This window comes from Colletes gigas, unplaced genomic scaffold (assembly GCF_013123115.1).
Source record: "Colletes gigas isolate AHSC1104 unplaced genomic scaffold, ASM1312311v1 Colletes_gigas_Sc00003, whole genome shotgun sequence".
Taxonomy (NCBI): Eukaryota; Metazoa; Arthropoda; class Insecta; order Hymenoptera; family Colletidae; genus Colletes; species Colletes gigas.
In genome coordinates, this window is record NW_025106632.1 from 4,191,361 (window position 1) to 4,214,122 (window position 22,762).

At 35.3% G+C, this 22,762-nt stretch overlaps 1 protein-coding gene across 1 annotated transcript in view; it reads left to right on the top strand.

Annotated features, from left to right (window-relative positions):
- LOC122404746 (potassium voltage-gated channel protein Shaw-like) overlaps positions 1-22,463 on the top strand; it is a 28,311-nt gene extending 5,848 nt beyond the window's left edge. Inside the window, exons 3-6 of the mRNA XM_043408968.1 lie at positions 13,399-13,686; positions 15,675-15,884; positions 20,190-20,369; positions 22,203-22,463. Of these exons, the coding sequence (XP_043264903.1) occupies positions 13,399-13,686; positions 15,675-15,884; positions 20,190-20,369; positions 22,203-22,463 (939 nt within the window). The remainder of the gene's footprint in view (positions 1-13,398; positions 13,687-15,674; positions 15,885-20,189; positions 20,370-22,202) is intronic.
- Positions 22,464-22,762: the final 299 nt, after the last annotated feature.

The following is a 22,762-nucleotide window of genomic DNA, read 5'->3' on the forward strand; positions in this document are numbered from 1 at the left end:
TAAGTAATAACAATACAGAAGAGAATGAAAGAAAATGAGTAAAATAATAACTAAAATACTTGAAAAATTTATTAAATAATTGCATCTTGCTCTCATTTATACTTTAGAGGTTATGTTTACAGAAAATTTGCTTTACTATCTATTAAGTAATAACAACACAGAAAAAAATCAAAGACAATCAGTAAATTAATAACTAATATACTTGAAAAATTTCTTAAATGTTTGCTCCAAATTATTTCTGAATTTTGATCAAGTGTATCAGTGTGCGTCGCCATCTTGACGTTTGCTTCATTCAAATTGTATCAAAAAATGTACAAATTCTGTTGCACAATTCGCTACAAATCGACTCGCGAATACTTTTCTACCGGCTTTGTCGCTTTTCGTATGTTTAACAAACGCGAATATCAAATTCTAATTTTATATTTTTTGCTCGCGCGGGCGGTTCCCGAGGTCGACTAAAAAAACCAGAGCGAAGTGGTCGGAGCTGATGTATATCCTGCGAAGTTTCATCCTACGTTTAGCTGAGAAATAAATTATTTCGCTAACGTGCGTTCTTGGCCACCTAACGCGTTGCAAAATTCTGTTGGAATATAAAAGACGAATTCAATTCCTGAAAATGTCAATTTAAAAAAGCTGCAATCTTTTAACTTTTGTCCAAATATATTTTAAAACTAAAACAACGGAAAAATTCAGAAACTAATCTATTGAGTAATTTCGTCGTTGTTTATGGTACAGAAATTTTTTTAACGGTATGATACACGAGGACAATTTGGGTCCTCGTTCATGTTCGTTTGCCCCGCCATCGCCTGAAACAATATTTGTCCGATACACAGTTTACACAACAGAGTAGCATCGTAAGCATCTGGGGGATAAAAATCGTCCAAGTTGAGTCATGTTTGGTCCAAGAAGTTTCACAATGAAACAATTAAAGCAAGATACACACTTCGTTTCATCCCCAGGAATATTTAAATAAATGTCTAGTCTGTAAAAAAGATACTCGAGACCATGCAGAAACGTTTACTTTTCCCAGCGAAATTTATTATTAGGTACTTTTTAACACTAAAACTACCAATTTGTACCAAAGACAGTAAAACGGGAGATTCTTGAAAAAATCTATAATGCAATAGAAATAAGTGTTTATTCATTCTCTCATAGAGTACTAAATTTCTAAATTTGTAACAATTTTTATTGGAAATTACGAATGGTTCATTTTGACTGCTTTTGATGGTTTTAGTGTTAAAGAGATGCTTGGTATTAGACTTTGAAACCCTGAAGAATTAATCTACGTTGCTCGTATAATTAACACATTACCGACCGATAGCCTATCAATCGACTGTTTTACCGGCCAACACTTACCGACCGATAGCGTATTAATCGACTGTTTTACCGACCAACGCTTACCGACCGATAGCCGATTAATCAACCGCTACCGGTCGGTAAAGTGTTAAGAGACCAATATAGTAATTGCAATGAGAACGTAAAAACGATAGATTCGTGAGAAAATGTATAATGCAATCGAAATAAGCGTTTATTCATTCTCTCATAGAATATTAAATTTCTAAATTTCTAACAATTTTGATTGGAAATTATGAATGGATCATTTTGACTGCTTTGATAGTTTTAGTGTTAAAGAGTTGCTTGGTATTAGACTTTGAAACCCTGAAGAATTAATCTACGTTGCTCGTATAATTAACACATTACCGACCGATAGCCTATCAATCGACTGTTTTACCGGCCAACACTTACCGACCGATAGCGTATTAATCAACTTTTTTACCGACCAACGCTTACCGACCGATAGCCGATTAATCAACCGCTACCGGTCGGTAAAGTGTTAAGAGACCAATATAGTAATTGCAATGAGAACGTAAAAACGATAGATTCGTGAGAAAATGTATAATGCAATCGAAATAAGCGTTTATTCATTCTCTCATAGAATATTAAATTTCTAAATTTCTAACAATTTTTATTGGAAATTACGAATGGTTCATTTTGACTGCTTTTGATGGTTTTAGTATTAAAGAGATGCTTGGTATTAGACTTCAAAACCCTGGAAAATTAATCTACGTTGCTCGTATAATTAACACATTACCGACCGATAGCCTATCAATCGACTGTTTTACCGGCCAACACTTACCGACCGATAGCGTATTAATCGACTGTTTTACCGACCAACGCTTACCGACCGATAGCCGATTAATCAACCGCTACCGGTCGGTAAAGTGTTAAGAGACCAATATAGTAATTGCCACGAGAACGTAAAACGATAGATTCGTGAAAAAATCTATAATGCAATAGAAATAAGCGTTTATTCATTCTCTCATAGAATATTAAATTTCTAAATTTCTAACAATTTTTATTGGAAATTACGAATGGTTCATTTTGACTGCTTTTGATGGTTTTAGTATTAAAGAGATGCTTGGTATTAGACTTCAAAACCCTGGAAAATTAATCTACGTTGCTCGTATAATTAACACATTACCGACCGATAGCCTATCAATCGACTGTTTTACCGGCCAACACTTACCGACCGATAGCGTATTAATCAACTTTTTTACCGACCAACGCTTACCGACCGATAGCCGATTAATCAACCGCTACCGGTCGGTAAAGTGTTAAGAGACCAATATAGTAATTGCAATGAGAACGTAAAAACGATAGATTCGTGAGAAAATGTATAATGCAATCGAAATAAGCGTTTATTCATTCTCTCATAGAATATTAAATTTCTAAATTTCTAACAATTTTTATTGGAAATTACGAATGGTTCATTTTGACTGCTTTTGATGGTTTTAGTATTAAAGAGATGCTTGGTATTAGACTTCAAAACCCTGGAAAATTAATCTACGTTGCTCGTATAATTAACACATTACCGACCGATAGCCTATCAATCGACTGTTTTACCGGCCAACACTTACCGACCGATAGCGTATTAATCGACTGTTTTACCGACCAACGCTTACCGACCGATAGCCGATTAATCAACCGCTACCGGTCGGTAAAGTGTTAAGAGACCAATATAGTAATTGCCACGAGAACGTAAAACGATAGATTCGTGAAAAAATCTATAATGCAATAGAAATAAGCGTTTATTCATTCTCTCATAGAATATTAAATTTCTAAATTTGTAACAATTTTTATTGGAAATTACGAATGGTTCATTTTGACTGCTTTTGATGGTTTTAGTATTAAAGAGATGCTTGGTATTAGACTTCAAAACCCTGGAAAATTAATCTGCGTTGCTCGTGTAATTAAGAGACCAATATAGTAATTGAGATGGTCGAATTCTATTCGAAGGATTATTCGAATTCGTGGTTTTGTTAGTCTGCCTCTGCTTATAAAGTTCTCATTCACGGACCCTCCGTCTCATCGTTCTCTTACCTATTTATCAATTATCCGAGGGAGCTCAGGAAGCCTGAACAGAGGTTTCGAAAAGTTTCTGATGAAATTTCGCTCGGGGAAGCTTCAAGAATAGTTACAAACGAGAATCTGTTGCACACGCTCCTTATTTCACCAGACCTTATCGCAAGTAATTTACGTCCCACTTCGCGCGGGGAAATTGTTTTTCGGTAGAGGTTTGCGTAACTCCTCGACGATGCAAAAATATGTTCAAATCGTAACTCGAAAGGTAGCTAGAGAATTAACGTGGAAGAAGAAATAAATCACTTCGAAAGAAAAAGTCGACAAAAGTGTTATTAAAACTGATATTTCTTTGATATTATTTGATGTGTATGCATAATGCAATTCGTTCACTAAAAATCAATCATATTCGCGTTCAGAATACGGTAGAGCTCCAATTATTCGAAATCAAAACCGAATTTTTAAGAAAAATCGACAGGGGTGTTGAAATTTTTTGGATAAAATTCAAAAATGTCAGATCGTTCTAAAAAAATTATTTTTGTAAGTGAAGATTAATTGCAATGAGTTTTGGTGAATAGACATATCCCCGAAATCCTACCCACTTTCGAGAAAAAAATTCGAGAAAGTAGTAGACGAAATTACAAAATTTCAAATCGTTCTGGAAAAATTATTTTTAGTTGCGGGGGTCAATTACAATCATTTTTAGTCATTACATATATCCCTGAAATCCTACGCACTTTCGAGAAAAAAAATCTTAATCGAAAATGTAATTTATGGCCAGAAATGTTGCCCCAAAATTTCATGCGAATCATAAAAATGTCATAACTTCTGAACGGATCGAAGGATTTTAATGTTTCAACCGGCAAACAACGCGTATTTTGGTGAAGAATATGTAAGAATTCTAAAAATATTCGAAAAGTTGTTCCCCAACTCCGTAAAGTGACAAAAACCCCATATAAAATGGTCCAATTTTCAAACAGCCATAACTTCTACAATAGTGCATATATTTCAATGAAACTTTTTTCTGAAATAGAGCTCATGGGTACCTATAAAAAAGTATTAGACAACTTTTCCGTAGAGCGTCAAACAAAATTACTAAAAATCAAAAACGAATTTCTAAGAAAAATCGACAGGGCGTAGGTGCCTACATTTTTCGACGAAAAAAAAACACTTTCAAATCGTCCTAAAAAAATTACTCCTGGTTGCAGTGGTCAATTGCAATCATTTTTGGTCAATAGGCATACCCCCGAAATCCTACCCACTTTCGAGAAAAAAATTCGAGTAGGTGTGAAATCTTTCGACAAAATTAAAAAATTTCAAATCGTTCTAAAAAAATTATTTTCTTAAGTGGAGATTAATTACAATCATTTTTGGTGAATAGACATATCCCCGAAATCCTGCGCAGTTTCGAGAAAAAAATTCGATAAATACTGAAACTTTTTGGCGAAATTAAAAAATTTCAAATCGTTCTGAAAAAATTATTTTTGTAAATGGGGGTCAATTGCAATCATTTTTGGTGAATAGACCTATCCCCGAATTCCTACTCATTTCCGAGAAAAAAAATTCTTCATCTAAAATACAATGTCTGACCACAAATGTCTGATTCTCCTTAAATTTCTATAACTTCTGAATCGATTGGTGGATTCTAATGTTTCAAGAGGCAAACAACGCGTATTTTAGCGTAGAATATTAAAAAAAAATTTACCACATTCTTCTTGTTAACCAAAATGTTTAAAAATTGCCATTTATTAGACACATTGCTTTTCGATGAATTATATAAATAAAAAAGGGAAGTTTCGAAGGATATCTTTGATCAGAGTGCGTTTGAAAGAGCAAAGGTCTCTCAGGTCTTCGAATATATAGAGATCTCGTATTCCGATTCGTATGACGAATAAGATTCAGATAAAGTACGAGGATTGTACTTATCCCATAATGGTGAAGAGGGTTGGCAGACCCCAAACCCCTGCAAAAATAGACAGACGGTCAGAGATTAGGTTCGATTAGCTGGGATCTCTGCTGTCAGATCTCCGATTCCAGTTATCCTCGCACACTATATTTACTGCAATATCTGCAGGCCAGTCTGACCAACCCACCAGCGAATTCTACTTTGATGGATGTCCAAAAGTTAGCTCCCAGTTTAACGAAGCTAGCAAATAGATCAGATTTTTACAGTTGCACTTCGATGGTGCCTTGATGGCACCTTTAATTCGAAACACCAAACTCGTCACAGAATAATTATTATTATACAAACAGCTTGAATCTGTCGCTTGTAATCGTCATTCGTGACTGAGAAAAATTTTAGTCGAGAAAGTGATCTCTATTTCGATCGTAACAGGTCGAGAAATACATGGTGACCAGATTTGACTCGATTAAGAAGTTTCACCAGTACGTACGAAGCAAGCAAACGATATCACAAATATGGGGGGTCGTTCCACCGAGAAACGTAATACCATAACATCGCGATAAAATACGTTTTTGCTCGCACGTCGAGTTAGCGAACTGCACAACTCGTTTCGAGCCAAGTTGTTAACAAAGGGAAATTGGCATAGTGTGTCGACCAGGGGCAATTTCTCAATAGGCTAATTTAAATGTGGGCTAAAGCGAGTAACGCATTAGTACTGCTTACATTACGCGTTCGATGGAATTAACGCCTCGAATTACTCGTAGAAATTTCAATGGGAGACCAGAGTCAGGATATAAAATAATAAACATAGACACAAAACGAACAAAATATGAATTTATATAAGAGCAAAATATGGCTTTACACAAACGTTTCGTTGAACATGAAAATATGTACTGCGACGGTCGCTCGTCGCAACGAAACATTCGAGACAAAAACAATTATTTGTAACTGGAACATTCTCAGCAGGCAATGAATGTACATGTATCCAGTGCCTGTGAAATAATCTCGTCCTTTTTCTTAACAAAAACAAACGTCTGAAATGTGCGATAAACGTTTTGAATTGGGAAATTGGTGTCGCAAATTACTCTTACGAATTCCAACGACTCAACAGGGTCGGAGAAAATAAAAATAATCGTTTGAATTATGAAAATAGTGCCTCAAATTACTCTTAGGAATTTCAACGACTCACTAAAATTTTAGTAAAAAAATTTTTGAGTTAAGTAATTTAATAAATTTCATATCATTAAAAATGAAATGTGTGAATTGTGGAATTAGTGCCTCGAGTCAGAGAAAATAAAAGTAAAAGTTTGAATTGTGGGAGTGAAATATCTCACAATGGGCACATAAAAATTCGACTTAAGAGAGTATTGCTCTGTGATTTTTTTTTTTTAATATCAAATAGTCTGTTTTGTACAGAAATTTTGCAGAATCTTTTCACAAAAAAAATTTTAAAAATCGTGGGAGTTACAATTCCTTGTGTTTTCGTACGACCATAAATAACAGCGATTATTTGGGCGACCCATTTAACCACCCCGCACACGCGTCTATCTTGCAACCATTTTTTAGCTTTATTGACTCAAGGCACATGAAAACATCGAGAAAAACCCGGGGACACAGATTTTAACCAATAACAAGTTTCCCGTATTCGATAACAACCGGAAAGGAAAATATTGTTCCGTTCCGTAGAATATCTCTAGAACGATAGCAGCTTGCAAAGCACGGATACCTTGATGCCTTCGGGTTATCAATTTTATATATGTTACAGTGTATTGTTAATGGGATAGCAATAGGAGATGCACTGTGGTCGAAAGTATAGGCACATATAACAATAACGAGCAGAAGACTTTATTATAGAAGGTGAAACACATAATGATCTGTTACGTTTTGTCTGGACGCGAACTCGCGACGATCTGATGAACGCACGGCACGGTGTTGGTCTTAAGAACGGTTCGATTTAACAATCGACGATCGCCCTAACCGAAAAGGGCGATTTGCACGCCGTGTGCAAACCACGACGTGTGCAACGCTGAACCGTTAACGGATTCCGTCTCGTGATATACCACGAACTGTTTCCCGTGACAACACAGTGAAACACCGAAATCTGGAGAATGTCGACTTTCACCGGTGAATGTCAACATTCGCATAGCCGCTTAGTGTATGTCCGAAATATTTGCTAAACACCCTTATTTCTGACTTACACCGGTAAATGTTGACATTCACCATGCACTAATGGTGAGTGTTGAATATGTTGGAGATTTATAGTTTCTTCTCCGTAATTCACTCGCTATAAAACGTCACAAGGGTGACGTAACTTTTTCGCCTCTCTTTCTGAAAGGATCTAACCCAGACCTAACCCAGACCTAACCCAGACCTAACCCAGACCTAACCCAGACCTAACCCAGACTTAATTCAGACCTAACCCAGACCTAACTCAGATCTAATCCAGACCTAACCCAGACCTAACTCAGATCTAATCCAGACCTAACCCAGACCTAACCGAGACATAACCCAGACCTAACCCAGACCTAACCCAGACCCTAGATCTGGGTTAGGTCTGGGTTAGGTCTGGATTAGATCTGAGTTAGGTCTGGGTTAGGTCTGGATTAGATCTGAATTAGGTCTGGGTTAGGTCTGGATTAGATCTGAATTAGATCTTGGTTAGGTCTGGTTTAGGTCTGTGTTAGGTCTGGGTTAGGTCTGGGTTAGGTCTGGGTTAGGTCTGGGTTAGATCTGAGTTAGGTCTGGGTTAGGTCTGGGTTAGGTCTGGAATAAGTCTAAATTAAGTCTGGGTTAGGTCTGGGTTAGGTCTGGGTTAGATCTGAGTTAGGTCTGGGTTAGGTCTGGATTAGATCTGAGTTAGGTCTGGGTTAGGTCTGGATTAGATCTGAGTTAGGTCTGGGTTAGGTCTGGATTAGATCTGAATTAGATCTGGGTTAGGTCTGGTTTAGGTCTGTGTTAGGTCTGGGTTAGGTCTGGATTAGATCTGAATTAGATCTGGGTTAGGTCTGGTTTAGGTCTGTGTTAGGTCTGGGTTAGGTCTGGGTTAGTTAATAATCCAAATTATCTTAACCCTTTGCACTCCTATGTCGAGTGTGATTCGACATCAATTATTATTCAGGAGCTTATTCCAGACCTAACCCAGGCCAATTCATCGCTGATAACGGGGGTTAAGTCTGGGTTAGGTCTGGAATAAGTCTGAATTAAGTCTGGGTTAGGTCTGGGTTAGGTCTGGGTTAGAAAAAGATCACGATTTACTGCAGTATCCATTTAGTATAAATTAGGGTATCGGGAAAAAAACTTAAGAAAACGTTGCTCGCGTTATCAAAGCTTGCATAAGACTGACAAAGCTGATTGGCTCCGAGCAGAACAAAGGATTTGGAGGGAGAGAGCCAGTCGCTTGTTTTTTGACTCTTCTGTTTTGGACCTCCACCAGAGCATATCTGTGATTGTCGACGCACACCGGAGAGGGTCCGAATGTACAACAATGTAATGATATATTCGATCTTTCACCGACGTATTTGGTATCTGTTGACATTCACCGGTGAAAGTTGACATTCTCCAATTTCGGTCATTCACGGTAACATATACACGAAAATAAAAGCTTTTGTCGAAGCTTCACCAGCTCACAATGTCTGTCATTATTCCGTTGATATTCAGCGAGCAAGAGAAGTCTGCGTTCTCTTTGAAGGATAATTTTATTCCGCCAAAGCATGTTACAACCTCGACGAAGTCTGTGTTACGAAGTATTTGTATTATTTAAAACGATTGCAATTTTCGAGATATTTCTAAACTAGAAAATCGAAAACTGTTCGAATTAAGATACCGATTTGATCGTTGTACATTTATTATACGAATTTTGATCTCTGATTTCGTAATCCACAGACGGAATACCGGATTCCACGCGTAATACCGCTTATGGGACCTCTTAGGACAGTTCTCTGGAGATTCCAACTGTAGCTTAAATATGTAGATGATAATTGCAAGACATACAACAATGGAACTGTGCCGTCTAACATTCTAATGAAACAATGCTAGTTAAACGTTGGAATGGTCGTTCGAAGGTCTCACAGTAGAAAGTCTCGAACTTAATCAAAACGCTAAGCAAATATATATTAATTCTACAGTAGTATAGAAATTTTAATCAATTTTAACACATTACCGACCGATAGCCTATTAATCGACTTTTTTACCGGCCAACACTTACCGACCGATAGCGTATTAATCAACTTCTTTACCGACCAACGCTTACCGACCGATAGCCGATTAATCAACCGCTACCGGTCGGTAAAGTGTTAATATCACTTTGATTTAACAGTGAAGCCACCAACGCTCATGGTGTATTTATTTCTACCAAAGAAATTAAACAATAAAATGTGTAAAAAATAATAAACGTGAAGACGAATATAAATATGGGAAATGGAAGTCTATTCGTTCTCTGGACCGATGAATTTTTTAAAATCCAGACGAGTGAATTCTCCACGATTTTTATTAGAAATTACGAACCGTTTCTGGCGTTTAAAAAATTCATCGCGTCGGTTTTCTTTTTTCCGCGGTGACCATTATTCGAAATAAAGTGCACAGACATTGCACGCGATTTCTGCAAGATTCGCGTAATTTGTATTTCGCGTGGCGGTTTCGGGGGTCGTGCTGATTTCGCGTATTGATCTTTCGCCCGGAGTGGTTGCAAAAAATTTCGAAGAGCAATCGACGAAACGCTATGCTGCATTTTGCATCCGCGGGAGACGAAAAATAGAGGTAGAAATTTAAATGTTTATCGATCGTAGGCAGGGCTAATCGTGATCACCTTTTTGGCGATAAGGGGTTTCGAATTAGCTGCGAAATATCTTGATCATGAACAGCGAAAGCGAAACGCATCGAAGCTGTTTAATGAACTCGCGGACTGTGTATAATGCATATCGGATAACAGCCACTTGCGAATGCAGCGTAACGAATAATTCATACCGCAAATCCGTATGTGTGCCCACTTTCGACAATGACCAATCGATGATGATTATAAAGGCCACTTTACCGTGTCGAGGTTGATCGATTCGTCGCGTTAGAAATTAACGGACGTCGACGAAACGAATCTTAATTAAGTGAGAAAATGGGAATTTATTCTCTGTCACAGTCGACACAAAATAGAAAGCAGAGGGGATATTTCTCGCAATTAGGTAATTGTTTTTGTTAACTCGATTGGTATTATTTTTATTTTGGGAGACTCAGACGCCATAGAAACGAGTGTTTTTACTGTCATAAAAATGGTCCAATATTCAAACCCCCACAACTTCTACAATAGTGAGTGGATTTAATTGAAATTTATTTTGGTAGTAGAGCTCATGGATACGTACGAAAAAGTATTAGACAATATTTCCGTACAGTGTCAAACAAATTTATTAAAAATCAGAAACGAACTTCAAGAAAAGTCAACAAGTGTAGAAATTTTTCGGTGAAAATGAAGTTTCAAATCATTCTGGAAAAATTATTTTTGGTTGCGGGGGTCAATTACAATCATTTTTGGTCAATAGACATACCCTCGAAATCCTACCTACTTTCGAGAAAAAAATTCGAGAAGGATTGAAATATTTCGACAAAATTACAAAATTTCTAATCGTTCTGGAAAAATTATTTTCAGTTGCGAGGGTTAGTTACAATAATTTTTTACCATTGGACAAATCCTCGAAATCCTACCCATTTTCCAGAAAAAAATTCGAGAAGGTGTGACATTTTTCGACGAAAAAAAAAATTTCAAATCGTTCTTGAAAAATTATTTTTGTAAGCGGAGGTCAATTAAAATCATTTTTGGTGAATAGAGATACCTCTGAAATTCTACCCATTTTCTAGAAAAAAATTCAAGAAGGTGTGAAATTTATCGACGAAAAAAAAAATTTCAAATCGTTCTGAAAAAATTATTTTTGTAAGCGGGGGTCAATTGCAATCATTTTTGGTGAATAGACATAACCCCGAAATCCTACGCACTTTCGAGAAAAAAATTCATTACCGAAAATATATTGTCTGACCATATATGAAATATTCTACTGAAATTTTATGCGTATGTTTAAAAAATCATAACTCCCGAACGGATTGACGGATTTTAATGTTTCAAAATGCTAACAACGCGTATTTTAGTGAAGAATATGTAGAAATTTCAAAACTATTCAAAAAGTTGATCCTCCAACCCCGTAAAGTGAAAAAACCAACCCCCATATGTGGTCCAATTTTCAAACGATCATTACTTCTACAATAGTGAATGAATTTAATTGTAATTTATTTTGGTAGTAGAGCTCGTGGATATGCACGAAAAAGTGTTAGACAATATTTCTGTACAGCGTCAAACAAACTTATTAAAAATCTGAAACGAACTTCAAGAAAAATCGACAGGTGTAGAAAATTTTCGCCAAAAAAAAATTTCAAATTATTCTAAAAAAATTATTTTCAGTTGCAGAGGTGGATTACAATCATTTTTGGTGAATAGACATAACTCCGAAATCCTACGCATTTTCGAGAAAAAAAATTCATTAACGAAAATCCAATGACTGACCAATGTCTGACCAATTCCCCTTAAATTTCATGCGAATCTTTAAAATGTCATAACTTCTGATAGGATTGAAGGATTTTAATGTTTCAAACGGCAAACAACGCGTATTTTGGTGAAGAATACGTAGAAATTGTAAAAATATTCGTAAAATTTTTCCTTAACCTCGTAAAGTGAGAAAACCAATCCCCATATATGGTCCAATTTTCAAACGATCATTACTTCTACAATAGTGAATGAATTTAATTGAAATTTATTTTGGTAGTAGAGCTCATGAATATGCACCAAAAAGTATTAGACAATATTTCCGTACAGCGTCAAACAAATTTATTAAAAATCAGAAACGAACTTCAAGAAAAATCGACAGGTGTAGAAAATTTTTGCCAAAAAAAAAATTTCAAATTGTTCTAAAAAAATTATTTTCAGTTGCAGGGGTGGATTACAATCATTTTTGGCGAATAGACATAACCCCGAAATCCTACGCACTTTCGAGAAAAAAATTCATTAGCGAAAATACAATGACTGACCAATGTCTGACCAATTCCCCTTAAATTTCGTGCGAATCTTTACAATGTCATAACTTCTGAAGGGATGGAAGGATTTTAATGTTTCAAACGGCAAACAACGCGTATTTTGGTGAAGAATACGTAGAAATTCCAAGAATGTTCGAAAAGTTACTCCTAAACTCCGTAAAATGAAAAAAAAAGCCCATAAAAATGGTCCAATTTTAAAACGACCATAACTCCTACAATAGTGAGTGGATTTAATTGAAATTTATTTTGGTAGTAGAGATCGTGGATATGCACGAAAAAGTATTACACAATATTTCCGTACAGCGTCAAACAAATTTATTAAAAATCAGAAACGAACTTCAAGAAAAATCGACAGGTGTAGAAAATTTTTGCCAAAAAAAAAATATCAAATTATTCTAAAAAAATTATTTTCAGTTGCAGGGGTGGATTACAATCATTTTTGGTGAATAGACATAACCCCGATATCCTACGCACTTTCGAGAAAAAAATTCATTAACGAAAATATATTGTCTGACCATATATGAAACCTTCTACTGAAATTTCATGCGTATCTTTAAAAAATCATAACTCCCGAACGGATTGTCGGATTTTAATGTTTCAAAATGCAAACGACGCGTATTTTAATGGAGAATATGTAGAAATTCCAAAACTATTCAAAAAATTGATCCTTAACCCCGTAAAGTGAGAAAACCAACCCCCATATGTGGTCCAAGTTTCAAACGTTCATTACTTCTACAATAGTGAATGGATTTAATTGAAATTTATTTTGGTAGTAGAGCTCATGGATATCTACAAAAATATATTACACAACATTTCCCTACAGCGTCAACTAAATTTATCAAAAATGAAAAACGAATTTAAAAAAAAAAATTGACAAGAGGTAGTCATTTTCTTATTATTTTTTGAGCACCCAAACATAGGGGATATTTCTCCCAATTGGGTAAATGATATTCTCAACTCGATTGCTACTCCCAAGATAATTTTGTCCCGCCTTTGGTTCGCCATTGCCACAACCTACTTTTTATATTTTTTTCAAAGTCTTTTAATCATCTAGGGGATGTCGATTGCAGGTGAGCCCAAGTCTGAAGAGATTCGCGGTGTCGCCGGTGAACGCGATCGACTTAACAGCGACTCTGAGCTTCTACACCGAGTTCCTGACAGAGTCTAGCCTGTACCTGGAGGTCCTGTCGATAGCCAGAGTCCTGCGGCTGTTCAAGCTGACGAGGCACTCACCGGGTCTCAGGATACTGATCCACACCTTCAAAGCCTCCGCCAAGGAACTCGCGTTGCTTGTTTTCTTCCTCGTGCTGGGCATAGTCGTCTTCGCCAGCCTCATCTTCTACGCCGAACGGCTTCAAGTGAGTTTATTTTCGGAGAAAACTAGTTGCAAAATAGATGAACGCTCTGGTAAATGTTTGGACACTCGTACCCGGAGCCCACACGTGGCTTTATGCATCGATTTTATCGCGCTTAGAGCCGGTAATTTATCTTATTTCCGTGGAGCTTTTCAATAGCCTTTTAACACCATCTTAAAAACATTGATTTTCGTTTGGAAAACAATGCTTCGAGAGGATAACGCGTAATGCATCTTAGTTCTTCCTTAAGGTCAATAATAGCCATGGACGTTAATTCTATCTCAAGATATTTACATTATAATGATGATAAAAGGTTCTGGATCAGGTTCCATTAAGTGTCCAAATATTTATGAACGGACGTGCTGATCTCCAGAATAATCAGGCTTCCAATATTTTCCACGTCGTTGCAATAACGTTGCTCCCTCTTTCAACCCTTTTTCTCCCAGTGGTATCCGAGGATTTGATAAATAGTGAAGTTAGGTAGTTTAGATTGTTTCTCTGATACTGTTCTATTAAATAATGCATCCTTGACAAGGAGAGTGTACAGAAAACTGTTTAACAATTGGATCAGCGTCACCAAACCACTCAAATTGCAAATTGCAAATTGCAAATACTTCCTTTACTATTTTTCAAAATTTCAAGAAAAGCTATTGAACGCAAATTATCAGCTTACCAATGGTTTCAGTGTTCATCGAGTCATGCAACCCTAGATTTTAATATTTTAACAAAAACATGGTCCAACCTCTGTCTACAATTTTGCATCAAAGAAACTCAAATTCGAAAAATATTTTTTCCAATGCTCGAAACTGTTTCTTTTCTCTTTTTTTTTGCGTAACACTGGGAATCGTCAGCGTTTCGACATTTTTATTTAGCAACCGGTGAAACGGTTCCCTGCTCCGTTTGCCCCGACACTTCCGGTATCTTTCGAACAAACAAGTGCATATAAAAATCGAGAAAACTTGCCATCGAGTCGCAACACACGAGCACTCGGACAAATATTTGCAGACGTTGTTCTCCTACGAGACAATTTTTCGTTTCCGCGTTCTCGATTTTCTTCGTCGTTCACGGTCCCCCCCGAGGGATCGCGGTATTGCCCAACGCGTCGAGCATTAAATTTAATTGCGATTCGAAGTAATTGCTATTCGCTCCTTTCTGTGTACGTAACTTTGTAAATACGTGTTACTCGGTGCTTTACGGTACGTGGTTTCCCTGTTAAATTCACTTTAATCGTGCTTAAATCGCGTGCAAGGGACTTCTGCATCCAGAAATTTGATCTGCTTTTCGTTGGAAATAAGACAAATTTCAAACCTGTTGTTGGTTGAACGAATTAATAATTAATGAGGTTTTCGAGCAGCATTTTTCATTCGTAAGATGTTCGTCGAATTCAATAAAATATCAAATAAAATGCAGATTAAAAAATAGAGAAAATTAGTAATAATTAAAATTAAAGGATTTGACGTTTCATTAAAAATAACACAAATTTCAAACTTGTTGTCGATTTCGCTTTGTAATTCGTCAAAACTAAAGGTCGTTTCAAAAAGAAAAAAAGTGTATTCTAAAATTTATTCCTGAATTTCCAGAAATTTATTTTCTATTTTTTTATTTCTCTCATAATGCAATTAAAGAGTAATTATTCGAAACGAATATTTTTTCTCGCGATTTGACTGTTTCGTCAAAACTAAAGATCGTTTCAAAAAGAAAAAAAGTGTATTCTGAAATTTATTCCTGAATTTCCAGAAATTTATTTTCTATTTTTTTATTTCTCTCATAATGCAGATAAAGAGTAATTATTCGAAACGAATATTTTTTCTGGCGATTTGATTAGGAGCAAAACAATGTTTTCCAATCTCGTTCCAATCTCGATAGCTCGAACGAGTGTCTGATGATTATTTAATCGCGTACGAGGAGCCACGTTGCTTTCGACCCTAACTTCTTCACCGATATCGTTCACTTTTGTTACCCACACTGTGTTATCTTGTCTTTGGCTATAGGATAACCCGCATAATGACTTCGACAGTATACCGCGTGGTCTCTGGTGGGCGTTGGTTACCATGACGACTGTTGGCTACGGGGATATGACGCCAAAAACTTTCCCTGGGATGTTCATCGGAGGTCTATGCGCCATCACGGGGGTCCTGGCCATCGCACTTCCGGTCCCCGTCATTGTCAGTAACTTCTCCATGTTTTACTCCCACACTCAGGTTCGTATCACGTCAAACAAATCATTTTTAAAAATATAAAATCGTTTTTGTAAAAAAAAATGTTAATTTTCCATTGGAAGACATCGTTCATTTCAATGCACTTTCTGTTTTACCTTAGATCACCCTCATTATCATTTTTCAGACAGTTCCATAATTTCAGTATTCGTAATTTCGTAATTCCTTTGTTGCATAAAGAAAAAAAACTAATCAAGAGCCATTTAGAAGTCTCTTTGGGAAGCTTAGGGAGTTTTGACAAAGACAGATGGTACAAAATTTTTAATTTTTAACGAGAAAATATATTTTGTATGAATTATTTCAAATAGAAATTTAGGTGCTTTGTAACAGTCATTCAAAATAAATTTGCAACCCTCACAAAGACCTAAACCTATATTACAACAAGTTTCAAGCCCCCCTCAATTTAAAGACACGATTCAACCAGTAATCAAGTTATTGTTAGACATAACGTCCAAAAAATGGTCCTTTTCTAAAATCTATTACATTAAAAATAGAATTCCATAGACACACCAAAGATATCGTCGGTGTTAATTTTCCCAAGTTTCATAATTATTGGACGATCGAATCTCCGCCAATTCGACTTCTAAGATGGGACCATAATGGCGTCGAGTAGCCCCACATCGTGTGGAGTTTCGACTTGTCGCGCAATTTAAAGACACGATTCAACCAGTAATCAAGTTATTGTTAGACATAACGTCCAAAAAATGGTCCTTTTCTAAAATCTATTACATTCAAAAAAGAATTTCATAGACATACCAAAGACATCGTCGGTGTTAATTTGCCCAAGTTTCATAATTATTGGACGATCGAATCTCCTGCAATTCGACTTCTAAGATGGGACCATAATGGCGTCGAGTAGCCCCACATCGTGTGGAGTTTCGACTTGTCGCGCAATTTAAAGACACGATTCAACCAGTAATCAAGTTATTGTTAGACATAACGTCCAAAAAATGGTCCTTTTCTAAAATCTATTACATTCAAAAAAGAATTTCATAGACATACCAAAGACATCGTCGGTGTTAATTTGCCCAAGTTTCATAATTATTGGACGATCGAATCTCCGCCAATTCGACTTCTAAGATGGGACCATAATGGCGTCGAGTAGCCCCACATCGTGTGGAGTTTCGACTTGTCGCGCAATTTAAAGACACGATTCAACCAGTAATCAAGTTATTGTTAGACATAACGTCCAAAAAATGGTCCTTTTCTAAAATCTATTACATTCAAAAAAGAATTTCATAGACATACCAAAGACATCGTCGGTGTTAATTTGCCCAAGTTTCATAATTATTGGACAATCGAATCTCCTCCAATTCGACTTCTAAGATGGGACCATAATGGCGTCGAGTAGCCCCACATCGTGTGGAGTTTCGACTTGTCGCGCAATTTAAAGACACGATTCAACCAGTAATCAAGTTATTGTTAGACATAACGTCCAAAAAATGGTCCTTTTCTAAAATCTATTACATTCAAAAAAGAATTTCATAGACATACCAAAGACATCGTCGGTGTTAATTTTTCCAAGTTTCATAATTATTGGACGATCGAATCTCCTCCAATTCGACTTCTAAGATGGGACCATAATGGCGTCGAGTAGCCCCACATCAACTGGAGTTTCGACTTGTCGCGTGGCTCGCGGTTTTAGGAGCGTTTCGACCAGCGTGGATATCATACTGGTAGTTTGAACAGTGCGCGAACGCGTTGATTGGGTGTATCTGAAATGTACCCGGAGCAATGTTTGTAAAGCCCTCACCGGTGAGAGCCACGTCGAGCACTCACAAACGAAATGGCCTCAAGAACCACTCGATCAAACAGAAATAAATAGACACGGTTACTTTGTTCCGCCCACACGGACTGCACGAGAACACTAAACTGTTAATATTGACTGCCTCGAATATCCTGCGTTGTCGAACGATTACGTTGCAAACGTATAATATTTTAACAAAGCCAAGTCTCACGAACTCACGAACTCTAAGAAACTTAATTTTGGAAAATTTTTTGGAAACAAAACATAGATATTTGAATGCAAACGTTCACAAAAATGGAGGCTCGCGATGAAAATTTTAATCAAAAACTTCTATTTTTATTTACTCAAAATATAATTCAGGAAATGGTAATATTATCTTCCATTGCAGTGTTTTCAATTATAATTAATATTTATTGCAAGAGTATTGTTTCTAAAATTCACTCACGTCATCGATTTAAGAAATTAATAGTATAATAAATAATATATTTGACACTTTTGTGGTACCGAGTTTGAAAATACCGATTTTTCCCGCGCAAACATCGAGCGTCGATTCCCCGGCCATTTTTAATACCCCGTAAATGGCGGCGCCCATTGTACGGGCGGCTGTTGAAGTTTTATCACGTTGCAGAAGTTCCCAACGGCGTCAAGATTTTCTTTTTTTTATCGGATCAAGTTGTTATGACTCCCGGGGATTGTGTACAATGAATATGTGCCCACCGAGGACACGGAAGCGGAAGTTCATTCCGGCGCAACATGTAAACTTTCCTCCCTTCGGTAACCAATTTGAAACTTTCACCGGGAAGAAGTTCTCGCCCGTGACAATTTTATATACGAACTTCCGAAATGGCCGGCCCGCGCATTCGAAACTATTATAGTTCCGCGTTCATATCCAATTAATCGACACGGAACTTTCCATAGAGTTTTGTCCTATATGTGAATAACAAAAATGAAAAATTTAACTGTTCGAGATTTCACTGTTGCTGCCACCATTTTCTAAAAACGATTGTAATTCTTTACTGGTGTAAATAATTATTCATTTTTTTATGGAATTATATTAAGGGTGATAGTATTTAATTAATGGAGAACTGTTTTCTTGTTATTTGAGAAATTTAAGACGATTTTGAGATTTCTGCCATTTTTTGAAAATGATGATTCCACTTTCTTGTAATTCTTAATTGCTCATTTTTATGGAATCATGTTAACTCTAATAATATTTAATTAATAAAGAACTGTTTTCTTGTTCCTTGAGAAATTTATTTCTCTGAATTTAAGACAATTTTCAGGTTTGTATTTCCGCCATTTTCTAAAAACTATTCCATTTTCCTGGAATTCTTTACTGCTGCAATAATTGATCATTTTTATGGAATTATATTAACTCTGATAATATTTAATTAATGGAGAATTGTTTTCTTGTTCCCTGAGAAATTTAAGACAATTTTGAATTTTGTATTTCTGCCATTTTCTAAACACGATTCCACTTTACTGCTGTAATAATTGTTCATTTTAATTGAATTATATTAATTCTAATAATATTTAATTAATAGAGAATTGTTTTCTTCTTCCTTGAGAAATTTATTTCTCTGAATTTAAAACAATTTTGAATTTTTTATTTCTGCCATTTTCTAAAAACTATTCCACTTTCCTGTAATTCTTTACTGCTACAATATTGTCTAACAATATTTAATTAATATTTGTTTTCATATTCCTTGAGATTTCTCTGAATTTAAGACAATTTTGATTTTTGTATTTCTGCCATTTTCGTTAAAACAATTCCACTTTCCTATAATTCTTTACTGCTACATTAATTGTTAATTTTCATCCAATTATATTAACTCCAACAATATTTAATTAATATTCGTTTTCTTATTCCTTTGAAAAATTTATTTCTCTGAATTTAATACAATTTTGATTTTTATATTTCTGCCATTTTCTAAAAACGATCCCACTTTCCTATAATTCTTTACTGCTACAATAATTGTTAACTTTCATCCAATTATATCAATTCCACCAATATTTGATTAATATTTGTTTTCTTATTCCTTTGAGAAATTTATTTCTCTGAATTTAAGATAATTTTGAGTTTTCAATTTTTGCATCTATTTGATTTTATGAGTGATTCTCTATAATTGCAACTTGGGTAGAATTTTTATTCGAGTCTCGAAGAAGATCGTCGAAAGTTCGGGAAACGTTCTTTTCTGTTTGTTTTGCTTTACCTCCGCATCCCTAACGCCGGGAACCTTGACCAAGAGTCACTTTGAAACCGGAATTCGGTGCTCGGGAGCTCCCAAGCAGTTCAGAAGTTCCCTGTACGAGAGCACTTCCGGAAAGTTCTTTGGAAAACAACGTGGAAATTAAAGACTGGAATGCGTGTGCCGCGTTCGAAACCTTCCTCGATACTTTGATATTGCGTTAGAGAGGATTATTAACGCGACACTGAGAACAGTGGATATTTTTGACCTTTTATCGACGTTTCTGAACGATTCTGTGCAATGGAAAATAAGTGCAGAATTTTGTGCCGAATTTTAGGCGTGAAAATATTGCAGGCTCGTAGCAAACTGCCGAAGCAAAGACGGAGGGTGCTTCCGGCGGAAGTCCCAAGACGATCGAGGTCGATCTATCAGATTCAAAGCGACATTCAGCGTCAACTCGTTACCAATAACTCAACCAGACAGCTGACACCTAGACCAGCCACCATAGGATTCGAAAATGTCCTGCAATTACAGGTACAATTGGAAATTTCGTTCCAAATTACTTAGTTAAAAAAGTTATCTGTTTCACCCCCAAGTGGACTCTCAATCTCAACTTATTTTACTTAACATTGACTTTTGGTAAATGGAAATCAACTTTAAAGCATTCAAAAAATAATAAACTTATTGGAAGATTACAGAAATTTTTAAATAATTACATTGACATATATGAAATAATTATTAGTTCAAACTTGTGGTCCCAATAATCCATTTAAGGGTTGATTCAGACTTATCGAACCTCAGAATTATAAAATGTGATCTATCATTATTGAATACAAATTTTCAGATATAATTCATAGTCATCAAAACATAAGAGACCGTAAAAATAAAGATAAATTAAAGTTTCGTATTATTTAACGTTTTTTTGAATTTTTAATTAGGAACAATGAAACATTCTGCATTTCATGGAATATAATTTGACGTCGATTTTTTTTAATTTTCACATAATCATTTAACATTGAATTTTTTTTAATTTTTACACAATCATTTAACATTGAATTTCCTTTATATTTTCACAACAATCATATAACATTGAATTTTCTTTATATTTTCACACGATCATTTAACATTGAATTTTTTTTTAAATTTCACAGAATCATTTAACATTGAATTTTTTTTTAATTTTCACACAATCATTGATTAATATTGAATTTTTTTTTGACATAGTTTTTTTTTAATTTTTACAGAATCATTTAACATTGAATTTTTTATTCCTCGTGCATTTTACCAAATATAATTATCTATGTAATTTACGATTATTGAATGCAAATTTTTAGATATAATTCGTGGCCATCAAGCATACGAGATCGATAAATTAAATTTTCGTACAATTATTTAACGTTTGAATTTTTATTTAGAAACAATGAAACATTCTGCATTTCATGGAATATAATTTGACGTCGATTTTTTTTAATTTTCACATAATCATTTAACATTGAATTTTCACACGATCATTTAACATTGAATTTTTTTTAATTTTTACACAATCATTTAACATTGAATTTCCTTTATATTTTCACAACAATCATATAACATTGAATTTTCTTTATATTTTCACACGATCATTTAACATTGAATTTTTTTTTAATTTTCACAGAATCATTTAACATTGAATTTTTTTTTAATTTTCACACAATCATTGAATAATATTGAATTTTTTTTTGACATCAATTTTTTTTAATTTTCACACAATCATTTAACATTGAATTTTTTATTCCTCCTGCATTTTACCAAATATAATTATCTATGTAATTTACGATTATTGAATGCAAATTTTTAGATATAATTCGTAGCCATCAAGCATAAGAGATCGATAAATTAAATTTTCGTACAATTATTTAACGTTTGAATTTTTATTTAGAAACAATGAAACATTCTGCATTTCATGGAATATAATTTGACGTCGATTTTTTTTAATTTTCACACAATCATTTAACATTGAATTTTTTTTAATTTTCATACAATCATTTAACATTGAACCTTGAATGATCACTAAATAAGAAACGTATTGCTCGAAATGCAAATTGGACACACTTTAGTAAATCATTCTCATAACAGATTTATACGTATTATAAAATTCGGTGCAACAGGGCGCAGCAGGATTAATGTTGCTAATGATAACCGTTATCGATTAAAATATGCATGATTTATAACACTCTCGCGTGATTTACAGCCGCTGGCTATTAAATTACACACGCGTTCCCTTTTATTCGCGGGAATTCGTAGCTTTTCTATCACGAAATCACGAAATCACGAATACTAGCGAATCGTTTACAATTCTTTGTTTGTTTTTCGTATTTGTTGCAACAGCCTAATATCGTTATAAATTTACCACGGGAGTCAGCCGCGGCGGGGACCATAAATTCCGACAGAACGGACGCCACTCGCCTCGCCGCCAATAATCCAGTGAGAAATGGCAAAGCAGTCGATGGGATCGCCGACAATGCGTTCGAAAGGGACACCAACGAAAACGGGAATTCGTTCGTGGAAGGTTGCAAAGACCTTTCTTCCGCTTGCATAGCTATGCCAGAGAATCCAGAATCGACTCAAGGCTCGATAAATAGGAATTAAAACATTCGAGTCTACTAAAGTTTGCCTATATAGAAACAGAGTGTTTGTATAGAACGAATAAAGGCTCTGGAAGATAGATAATCAACGCTTTAACACGTTGACTGCCAGTCTAAAATCCTGAAATTGTTTACGAGACCAATACTTTGATTCTAGGCAATTGTAAACTACTTAACAGTTGTCGTAGTTCGATAAATAGGAATTAAAACATTCAAGTCTGTTCAAATTTGCCTTTATAGAAACAGCGTGTTTGTATAGAACGAATAAAGGCTCTGGAAGATAGATAATCAACACTTTAACAC